The 12,447-nt window shown below is 33.3% G+C and overlaps 1 protein-coding gene across 4 annotated transcripts in view; it reads right to left on the minus strand.

Moving 5' to 3' along the window:
• The window catches only part of LOC106876029 (ras-specific guanine nucleotide-releasing factor 2), a 563,899-nt gene that overhangs the window by 67,618 nt on the left and 483,834 nt on the right, over positions 1-12,447 (minus strand). For 3 of the 4 annotated variants that reach the window (XR_008266647.1, XM_014924405.2, XM_052976029.1), the window contains exon 11: positions 4,665-4,709. The exons of the other annotated variant lie outside the window; for it this stretch is intronic. Coding sequence is in view for 2 of the 3 variants with exons in the window: in XM_014924405.2 (XP_014779891.1) it covers positions 4,665-4,709 (45 nt within the window). In the remaining variant the exon portion in view is untranslated. The remainder of the gene's footprint in view (positions 1-4,664; positions 4,710-12,447) is intronic. 4 annotated transcript variants of the gene reach the window in all.

A 12,447-nucleotide genomic window follows, 5' to 3' on the forward strand; every position in this document is an offset into this window, starting at 1 on the left:
ATATATATATATATATATATATATATATACATACACACACATGTATGTATATATATGTGTGTATGTGTGTAATATCAATGTATATGTCTACACACATACACATACATAAAATATAAATGTTAATGTTTTAGGGTTCCACACTACACAGAACACATGCCATCCAACAATATTTGTATTTATATATGTAACATCATCATCATTTCATATGATACAGAAATATGTTCAGTTATTATAATTTTGCATTACTGTCTCTTATGCTAAGGAACTGCAATCCATTGTTTAAATATGTAATCCATTATGTACTGTTATCAAACATAACATATGTTTCAATAGTATAAATGATGAATATTCACCAAAACTGTTGTCGCATAGGAGTGTGGGTGGTGTGTCTGTTAGAAATTTTATCATTATAGACCAAATTTTCTATTCCTCTATTGAAGTTATACAATAAGTAAACAATATAAAATATGTAGCCTTTTCATCATATTTTAAACCTATTTTAGTGTATTGATTCCTTACAGCATATTGATATTCTTTAATTCTACTAACACTCTGAATTATAATTTATTTCCCAAATCCATTTGTTATTTCCAAAAACAAAAATATAAAAACAATATGAGTTTAAATCCTGCTTATTTATTTATTGCCTTTTTTGTTCTCTGTTTCAATTTTGGAAATAAATGATAACGATGAATATAAACTACTTATAAGTAAATCCTACTCATGCATTTAGATTTGCAACAAAATAGTGTTCAGATATAGTGAAAGAATGCCTTCGTATGTCATAATTGTATAAGGTTTAAGCCTAAGGTGTGGAATTGGCAGAATCATACGACTCAGCATGGGCAATCATTTTCAACTGCATGAGACATGACTCATCATCAGGCAGGTTGCACTACTAAAAACGGGCATTATTTTACCTTGTGAAATGAAGTGTACCATTGAGAAAGTCTCACAGGCCAGCCACCTCACAATTAAGAAACGTTATTTTTCTTTTTGAAAGTAAGTGTGCCATTCAGAAAGTCCCACAGGCCATAGTATTCTTCGATGTTGTTATTATTATCATTATTATTATTATTGTTCAGGTCACTGCTTGGAATTGAACTCGAATCTAGGGGTTAGTAGCCCGTGCTCTTAACCACTACACCATATGCCCGTGGGCAGAAAACTAGTATAAATATAAAACAGTTTAAACCTTCATTACTATACAAAAACTACCTTTGTTTCAATTAATTTTAAAAGTAATGAAAAATTTAGTAAAATAACTGTCATTTTTAAGCTAGTGTTAGGAAAATATATTAACATGAAATTCTGAAAGAAGGTTCAGTTCAAATTGCTTTAAACTTTTAGCATTTAAAGTGGCTATATCTGGCCAATATTCTACCAGCTTTATGCTCAAAACCATCCAGATCTGGCCGCTCACACTAACCCTACAATGTCATTCTAAAAAATAAACAATCACAGCATCAAAATCTCAAAACTACATGACAATGTATGATTAATTCAAAACAATGTGAATAAATAAGTATTACATTTGACAGAGTAATCTGAGTGCTAAAGGGTTAAAGCAGGAAGCTTGTATCTAGGATTAAGGGTAATCTCAGGCAGGTTGATATCAATAGGTGTAAGCAGATGTATGTTAGCAAGTAATTTGTATTTCTTGTAGTTTTTCCATCTTTTGGAATTGATGGACTGATTTTAAATTCTGGAATTAGTGAAAAAAAAAAAGCAGTTGAAATGAAGAGAAACAAAATGTAGGTGTTATGAAGTCATATGCAAAAATTTGAAATTTTAAGAATTTTTAAACTTTCAAACTTTCACATTAATATATTTCTATGAAAAAGTAAATTGTTAATCTGCAATACTCGATGTATAAACATGTATGCTAAAAAAAAAAATCGAACTTATAAACATTCACTATGATATGGTTTTTAAGTTACTAAATATTAGTTATTCCACAGACAAAATCTTCATATTGATTAATTGATGTTTCGAGTCAAACAACATAATTTCTATAGTTATTGTGTTAATATAAACTCCATTTATAAAAATGCCGGATAATTTTAGCTTTCTACAAACATTTTTTTTTTTTTTTTTTCATGAATTAACTCTAACTAGAAACATTTGATGAACTTTCTTTTATCAAATTTAATAAAGAGAAATCACATCTCACTAGGGACATGCTCACACACAAACACATGTACTACTATCATTTTACATTTACTTTCCATGCTGGCATGGGTTGGGTAAGTAATTGCTGTTCCTCAAGGTGGACCAGAGAAAATCATCTTGCGTATAAGTTTTATTTTTGTTTGTTTTCTATGGCTGGATGCTTTTCCTAAAATCAAGCACTTTACAAAGTGCACTGGGTGCATTTTCTTCATAGCACCAGTACTAGAGAAGATGGGAGTGAATGCAAAATGGATAGCAAGAGGTGGTTAAATGGTGAGGCTAAATGGGGGACATCAATGCAAAATAGTCAGATGGGAAGTGTAGGTAGAGTGCATGGGGTATAGACATATCAGACTCCAATGAGGCTGATGTTGTATTCCCTTTATTGATTTTACTACTATATATATATATATAATATATATATAGTATACATTATATGTAGAAAGGGTAAAGGTGAATGGCTCAGTGGTTAGAGCATTGAGCTTACAATCATGAGGTAGTAAGTTTGATTCTCGGATCAGGTTGTGTGTTGTGTTCTTGGGCAAGATACTTTACTTCACGTTGCTCCAGTTCACTCAGCTGTAGAAATGATTTGCTACGTCACTGGTGCCAAGCTGTATCGACCTTTACCTTTCCCGTGGACAACATCAGTGGTGTGGAGAGGGGAGGCTGGCATGCATGGGCAGGTGCTAGTCTTCTACAAACAACCCAGCCGAGACTTGTGCCTCGGAGGGTAACTTTCTATGTGTAATCCCATGGTCATTCATGAATGAAGGGGATCTTTATGTGTTGTGTATGTGTGTAGATTGTTAGAATAGGTGTACAGATTTTATATATTAAGAAAAAGGAGGTAGCCAGGATTGGGAGAGAAATTATTTGTTTAGCATTTTTGATTCTTTCAAGGATTCATCATGAATGATGAACACCTCAAGGGGACAAAAGTGGTAAATATAGTTTTTGTCCAAATCCTGGCTACTTTCTTTTTCTTATGATTGATTGACTGACAGACAGACAAACAGAGACATATGCTTTTCTAAAACTAACATAAAAATACAATTGCAGGCTTACTACAAGCATATTATATTACTTAATCCAGAGAAAAGCTACAGACCTCAGCTTCTCTTGCATCAAAATTTCAAACTATTTAGACTAAAATGACCCATATCCTTATTCCTTTCATGGGGAGCTACAAAAATAGTATTTTCTCCAGATTTTGGTACATTTCACCTTAAAGGAAAAAATAAATGTTAGTATTCTTTGCTAATTGTTCTTATTATTATTTTTGTGAGAATTACAACTTCATTCCAGCTGCCTTTTCTTTTTTGTACTCCTGTATGCACTTTATAAAGTATTTTGTTTCCTTATTTAAACTATAAATCAATCTTATTTTTAAAACTTTTCATCGTTTTTTTCATATGCTTGCTTTTATACATTTCAGGGAAAGAAAAAAAGAGAAACAGGCTTCATTTATAATTTATAAGTTCAGGAAGGATCAGGGATATTTTAAAAAATATAATCATAATAATAATAAAATTGCTGTATACATAATTTTCATGAAAAAAAAAACATTAAAAATCTTATTTACCAAGATTATTTTCTGACCATAACTTATTCATTATCTTAAAGGGTAATAATAAAACATAATTTGATTTAAAAAATTGATACTTACAATTAATTTTCAAAACAAATATATTTTTTATATTTGACACTGGTATTAAATTTAAGTCTTTTAATTGCGTATGAAATAGTCTCAGGGAATTCTACTTGTTACAGTATACTCAGTCAATTATTTAATTGTTGCCTCAATCTTTATTTAAGAAAGAGAAATACTTTCAAGACTAACATTTTGCAGTGCTAACATTATTATACTGTTAATATAAAGAAAAAAAATTCATGTTCAGTTAAGTTTCTCTGAACATATCAAATGCACTGAATCATGGCTCCTTCTTCTTCATCAGATTTAGAAATGCACAAATTTAGAAAAATATTGCTTGTATGTGTGTATATATATATAAATGTATCTTGTGTCTTGGGAGGGATATTACGGCAATAATAACACACGCAAAAACGAAGTATATATATATATATATAAATATATATATACATACTGTAAATAAGTAATTCAAAATGTATAAAATACATGTAAAATTATGTGCAGATATAAGCATATATATGTATATTATGTATGCATATGAACTAAACTATGTTAGGAACAAATATGAAGTTGGAAGGTAACATAAATGAGGGGAAAATTCAAACAAAAGTAAGAGTGTGTTGAGTATCTACCAAAACTATGTAAGTAAACACCATGGATGAAAATAACTGTTGGCATGACATTGAGACATTTAAAGCAATCTACAAATAACTCAGACTAAACGACGTGTGTAGATTACTGATGGTTAAAAGAACAATTCTGACTACTCACAAAAGTTGTTATACTCACATAGAAATACTGACACTATAACTTACTCTCAGTAAGAAAACATACTCACTCTATATTTGTCTAAGAATTGTCCTTTCAAATGCTTACTTGAGTTCTACAAGAAATTCAAAAGAAAGCTGAGTCTGACAAAATATTAGTTTTTTGGGGTTTTTTTTTTTTTTTCAATTCATTTTGATTTTCTGCAAGTTTGAGAAATGACACTGTCTTTTCAAGATTATTTGATACCTTCTTCTTGAAACTGGAGTTAAAGATTTGCAATCTTTTCACAAAGAGTTGTCTTATATTAGCTACAATATTCTTTGATATAGAAACACAGGAAACCTTGGACATATTGAAAAAAAAGCTCAGCTTTGAAATATTGAAGAATCTCATTAAAGAATATGATATGGGGGAAAGAAAAATTTTGGCTTAAATATTTTTTCAGATTCAGTGAAACAACACAGTGAACACAGAGTAGAAAACACTCCCACAAATGGCAATTATGAAATTAAAAATTGGTTTAGCATTGCATATCTTCATTCTTGCATTCAATTTCTGCTGATGGAAGAAATCAATTAAATATATTTATTTTAGATTTCATACATCTTTTAAAAAAACAGAAAAACATAACATAGAAACACAATGTTATATTCACTATTATTTTCATCATAGCCATTATCATTATCATCACCACCATTGTAATCATCATATTCGTTATTCTTTCATTTTTTTTTTTTCATACTGGTATGTTTTGGATGAATCTGTAATATCACACTCCTCAATTCATTTGAATCCTGTATTATCATTTTAAGCTTAATTCAAAATCCACAAGCCTTTCTTTATCTACCTTCACCATTCTCTATTAGTAACTCAAAATGCTTTTATTAATTATTAAGAGACTACTAGTTACTAGTCAAATCTTGCCAGCTTAGTTTTAAGACATTGGTCTATTATCTTAATTAGTTTATTTATCATGCTGCTGTATTTGAATTTACCAAATAGACAAGGTGCAAACCTATTCTATCTTTTGAATTACTTTGCTACTGCTAAGCATGATTGGTATTTAACCCTTTAGCATTCAGACCACACAGTCAAATGTAAAGCTTATTTATTCAAATTAGTTTGAATTAATCATGCATTATCCTGTAGCTTTTAGATTTCAGTAAAGTTTATTGTTAATTTCTTTTTGAGAATGAGAGTGTAGAATTGGTGTGAGAGCTGGATCTGGCTAGTTTGAACATAAAACAGGTAGAATAGTTAGGCCTGATATGGCCGGGTTAAATGCTAAAGAGTTATTCAACAGCAGATCTTCCAGCTTTTAACTCACCAGCATACTACCTTCTCTCTCTCTCTTTTCTTTCTAATGTTACTATTATGGTCTCTGTTATTCAGAGCTAGATTGTCTCCTCATACCTTCTCTACTCAAGCAGCCCCAACTTTTTCATCTCTCCAACTCTCGTTGCTTTTGCTGCAATCAATAGCATCCCAAACCAAACCTGCACTAACCATTATTCCCAGTCTTTGATCCCAGGAACTGCCTCCCACTGGAAACTTCTCCTTTGTGTCCTTCTTGCAGGTTCTGACCTGTAACAGTTTAAAGAGAACATAACATCTTCAAGCTCATTCAGTCTTTGATGGCCTACAAAAAGTCATGGGCACTGACCCCATCCTCCAGACTCAGCAAGTGAAAAAGTAAAGGAGCACTGAATCATGTAATAAAGCTTTACTAACTCAGCAACTGTTGAGACATCACACTAGTTTATTAGTTGTCATCTGAAATACAAATAGACATCAAGCTTCCTTAAAAAGATAAAGTCATGGATAAAAATGAAATGCAACAGTGTAATTTTCAAAATCTATTTACCAATAAAATTGTACAAGAGTAGCCTGGTTTTTTTAAGGTTATGTGAGCAATCATTGCTTTTTAATTTAGGTCTTCACTAACTGCCAACTACTTATCTTTTATCTTTTACTAGTTTTAGTCATTGGACTGCAGCCATGCTGGGGCACTGTCTTGAAGAATTCTTACTTGAATGAATCAACTCTAGTACTTTTTTTTAAGCTTGGTACTCATTCTATTGGTGTCTTTTGCTGAACTGCTAAGTTATGAGGACGTAAACACACCATTGGTTGTCAAGCGGTGGTGGGAGACAAACAAAGAAAACAAACACACACACATACAATAGGCTTCTTTCAATTTCTATCTACCAAATCCACCAACAAAGCTTCGATCAGCCCAAGGCTATAGTAGAAGACACTTGCCAAAAGTGTTATGCAGTGGGACTGAACCTGGAACCATGTTGCTGAAAAGCAAACTTCTTACCATATAGCCATGCCTGCACCTTATGTGTATTTGATGCATCTAAAGTTCTTATTTTCTGTCAGATAGCCAAATATTGTATTATATTTTTGATCAATTATTTACAGACTGTATAGTACTGAGTTCAAACCAATTTACTTCTATCAGTGAGAAAGTTAGGTGCACATGAACAACAACCCAGGTTTAAGACTCTAATTAAATTTGGGAATAATGAAAGCAAAGTAAGTATTTTCAACAAATACAATGAAAAAAACCATAAAGCAGTTGTTTACAAGTGCTCTATCTTCAGAACCTTTTACATTCTTTAAAGTTCTTGAGACAGACAATATAACAAGAAGCCTGATAACTTGATCATTTCTGTAGAATTATCTGTTGGAGAATGGCAGATAAAGTTCAAAATGTAAGAGAATGTCCTAACAATGAAAATGACAAAAACAGTAAATATAATCCTATGAAATCATTAATTTCAACAGGACTGTTATCTTTACAAAAAAATCTAATCACCTTCTGGTAATTTTAGAAAGTTCAGCAGTTATTTTCTGGTGAAATGATAATTCTTCCTGTTATAATACATCTTTGAGTAAGTTTACATTAAGAAGTGCAATGTACAATTTCCTGTAAGTCAGACAAAATGGAAAAGGCATTGCCCTGGAAGATGGTAAGGGAGATGCACTGGATCAGCCAGTCTGACTTACAGGATTTGCAAATAGCCATCTCTGCTCCAACAGTGGTGAACAGGGATATGGTATCATGAATCAAGAGAAAATCCCAAAGCGTGAACCTATATAGAAAGTCACCTCTCAGAGTACTTTACAAGGAAATGAAAGGGAGAATATACTGAAGCTAAAGTAATGTCTACATAAAGACCTATAGATTGTAGATGGGTTTAGAGTTCAGTTTCTTTTTTTTTTTGTTTACTCTGTTGAGCTGTATCATGGCCTGTAAAGGCCCTTTCACCTGACATTAGTAAATCCAATGCAGTTGCTATCCAGCTTGAACTTCTGTAGATTGAGAACTGCAAGGGAAAACATGGACTGGATGTGGGCATCAGAGGAATATTCATATCCATGTAGGAAGTACAAGAGATGAGAAAAAGTAAGTGGCAGCAAGGCAGAAACATTGGTGGACTAATGCAGAAGTTGATACACTAGTTCACAGAAATGGAGGCAGTAACATAGATAATATAAGAGGCAGAAAGAAGATGTATAAAGCAGCAGTTAATATGTACTGGTGACTTAATTTTTACTAATCTTTCCCATATGGCCTTTTTAATAAATATAATTCATGATGCTTGGACAAGATACAGCAATACCATCCCATATATGCATGCAGTACTTATGCCATTGGACTTTTGCTTTCTCAGGATCCAAAAACTAACCAGGACTATGGTATTTTCTATCACTGGAAGAAAGTATAAAATATGGGGTGCAGTTTGGGCCAAATTACTGATGTGTGATCATCAGAGATTGTGGGGTTTAATTTTTCTAGAAATTCTAAGTGCCATAACTGAGTAGAAAGTGTAATATTACAGGATTTTTTTCCTTGATATCTACAGTAATTCTAATTAATCCAAAAGTGTTCAAGAACTAAACAGCATCTCAGATATTTATCTCCCATTTAGAGGACATATCTATCACTTTGAAAATAAAAAATACTCTGCGTGGTAGAAATTTGCTTCCCAATCACATGGTTTCAAGTTCAGTCTCACTATATGACACCTTTGGCAAGTGTCTTCTGCCCTAGTTCAGAGTTGGTGTTGATTTGTTCACATCCTTGTAACTTAGCAGTTCAGCAAATGAGTCTGATATGATGAGTAGCAGATTTTTTTTTTAAAATAAGCACAAAGGTAGATTTGTTCAACTGAAACCCTTCAAGGTGGTGCCCCAGCATGGCCACAGTCCAGTGACTAAAACAAGTAAAACAAAAGATAAAAGGTATTTAGAAACAGAAATATTTTTCTATTGCACAAAAATCACGGCCTCATTCTCAAAGAGACTATGCTACACACAAATATTAACTCCAATTGCTTTATTATACCACTGACCAAGTCATAGCACTCATACAACATGTAAATATATCCTACAATTTCATTATAAACTGATAGGCTCTTGATAGCTTTTTTATAGCAAAACCTTTCCCATTACTTACAAGACATCCTTAACCTATCACAAATAGAGATGAAAAGGAAAGACACACAGACAATACATTCTAGGTATAGAGATAGATGGGATGGCCTCACTGCTGGAATGACATATGATCATTAGTCTGCATAATCAGGGCTAACAAAGAGTGAAACAACAATAACAAAAATCTTTACGAAACTGAGAAAAGAAATTTTGGGGACTTTGATTGTAAACCAAGACGATGGAGAATGGCAATTTCAGTAAAAACTAGTACTAGAATATGACTATTTCACTAAAAGATAATAATATGCTATAGGTATTTCAGTAAAAGTAATACAGTAAAAGATAATGGAATATGACTATTTCAGTAAAAGATAATACTATAGTTACTGGGGGGTAGATTAAAATCCATAGAGACCTTATGCATTTAAAAAATTTTTGTGCTGCCATATATGTGTAATTCAAAATATAAACAATAATAAACCATATGGTATTTTTAAGTCTCAAATTTCATCAAATTTACTGAGGTACCCTTGTATACCATATATGGTATACAAGGGTACCTCAGTAAAAGATAATCCAGTAAAGTTACTTTAGCAAAGCATCATTGTAAATGACTACTTCTCTGTAGTAACCCCCAAGTTCCAGCACAAATTTATGAAAAAATTGAAATTAATGTCTAATAAATGTCTATATCTATTTCCATTTTTATCTCCTCCAGCTTTCCATCCACCATATTTCATAGGCCAGGGTTAGGGCACTGAAATATTTAATAATAAATCTTTAGACTCCTTAATAATATTATTTAGTTCCCTATAGGATGATTGGCATAGCTGTAACAATTACAATTATAGGCTAATCAGGCAACTTAAAAATAAAATGTTATAGTAACTAGAATTTACTCCTTTATAATCAAATCCCTCCAGAGAAGATATGGAAAAATGTTCTTGAAAACATAAAAGAAATTCTTGCATACTTTTGTATATTGTATACTGGCAGTCCATTGGTTATGACGATGAGAGCTCTAGTTGATCTGATCAATGGAATAACCTGCTTGTAAACATGTGTACCCTTAATGTAGTTCTCTGGGAGATTCAACATGATACAGAGTGTGACAAGGCTAGCCCTTTACAATACAGCTACTAATCATTTTTGTCAACTGAGTGGACTGAAACAACATGAAATAAAGTGCCTTGCTCAAGGACACAATGTGTCACCAGGAATTGAACTCACAACCTTACAATCATAAGCTAAATACCCTAACCACTAAGCCATGTACCTTCACATATTGTATATTATGGGCTAAGTATTAACGAGAATCTTCCACAAGGTCCAGTCCTAGTTGCAGTATGGTGACTAGTGTGCCTTAGAGCTGTGCTAGCAAAGTGCAGCCTCCTGGTGGGGGCCTCTTATGTTGGACAAGTCAAAGGATAGAAGCCATCTCTTCCCACAGGTAAAAATGGGTTTGCGTAGGGCCAAAACCCCAACATAGGAAAGAGCAAAGTAACAGAAACATCAATGACAATTCAAAACCAACAAGACTTGAGAGAGGGAAAACACAGCCAAGATTCAAGATCAGTTGAGAAACGTCATCAATTGTCTATGTTCTATAGGGAGGGAAGGGCTTAAGTGTTCCTGAAAATAGCTTCAAAAGCAAGACAGAGGGAACTTGTGGTACCTAGTTAGGCAGACACAAAAACTTGAATGTTAAGTGATTTTATTGTAAGTGGCAGAAGATCAAGAAGGTTATAAAGCAGTAAGGGGAAAAGATAAAATTTCAAAATGTTGGAGATTTAAGATCAACATTGAGAATTTCATGTCAGAAATTTGGAAACAGGGCAATTTAGTTGTGACAAGTAATTTAGATAATATATCTAAGATCTGAGGGTTGATGTTTTTGATGTAGCAATGAAGTGTAGAATAGCAAAGTTTATTAGAAAAGGAATCACAATTTAGACAAAGTATGACTATAGGATATTGAGAAAACTGTTGTATAAGTTGTGGTATGACGTCAGTGTCTGGGGAGGCTGACCGGAAGGGCGAGTTGACCGGAAGAGGAAAAAGGGCAGAGGGAGCTTCGATCGGGATTCGTGCCCTTTTCGAACGGGGTCGCGGACAGGACAAGACGTGTCTAGTGACGGTCTAGGTTTGGGAGAAGCAGCTGCTATTCCTGGTGTTCTTTGGGGTCGGGGCAAGCTTCAAGGATTGGATACCGTAAGACAGACTCACAGTCGACGAAAGGAAAACCGAGGTAAGGCGATTACATCTACTCATACGCACACACCACAAAAGTAAGATATAATACATCCCTGTGCTTACTTACAAATCATTTCATCTCTCTCTCCTCACCCTTTTTATACTTTGAAAATATAGCAAGGAACCTGTTGAGTTTCAAACCATAGCTCACAGATTTCCCAGTCCAAAACCATAACCTAACATGTGTGTGTGTGTATGTGTGTCTGTGTATTCGTGTGTGTTTGAGTATGTAGTCTCTATAACCTTTAGATTTGGGTTTACTGTAATATTATAGAAGATGGGCATTAAAAACGACAATCGCTATGACTATGATGATGAGGATGACAGCTATGAAGGTGATTATAATCATGTGCATATCGAAGCTTGAATTATTTTTAGTTCACTTTTGTGTGTAAGTTTATAAATGTTGTAACAAACATCCAGAAAAATGTCTAGATATTAACCTTTAGGAGATGACAGGGCTGATCTATTGGCCGAAAAGTCAAATGATGACGAAGACTATTAGTTCATTGAATATATATAGTTTTATGTAAAGTAATTACATTATCTTCTATAATTTTGTTTGGAAAATGGGTGCATGCCCTCTGTAGGGGTTGTGAAAAGGGCTCCGTCTTCTTTGCACTGAAACTCCAAATCAGGATTAATAAAACATTATTGAGAGAAACAGTGGCCCCTACTTCCTAATTACAGGAATTCTCCAAGTCATGGAAGTATTGCGCTCCTGAAAATTTTGCTGTAATGTGGGGTTGTGTAAACAGAAATCCTATTTTTTATTGACTTCTATGTTATATGGAAGTCAATAAACATGAAAGAGAATGTGAAAATATGTTCTGTGTAATGAAACTCAATGTTGCAGCAAGACTTTCACAAATGCAAAGCTTCCATAATGCAGGGGATGCTTGTTCAGTATGTGAGTCTTTCTTCCATTAGTTTGCAAGTTATCTTCATTAAGTATGTGTGTGTAAGAGGGAGAGGGGAGAAGAGAGAGAGAGAGAGTAAGTGTGTGTGAAGGAGGAGTGCATGAACAGTTAAGGGTTATAACAGTATTTTCTAAACCTGACAAAAGATGCCCAAGCCTAGGGAAGTAACTTAAGTTTTCTAGCTGACCTGTGTCAGATGTGCTTCTATTTACGTGAACATGTGCATGTATATAT

Source organism: Octopus bimaculoides, chromosome 2 (assembly GCF_001194135.2).
Source record: "Octopus bimaculoides isolate UCB-OBI-ISO-001 chromosome 2, ASM119413v2, whole genome shotgun sequence".
NCBI classification, from domain to species: domain Eukaryota; kingdom Metazoa; phylum Mollusca; class Cephalopoda; order Octopoda; family Octopodidae; genus Octopus; species Octopus bimaculoides.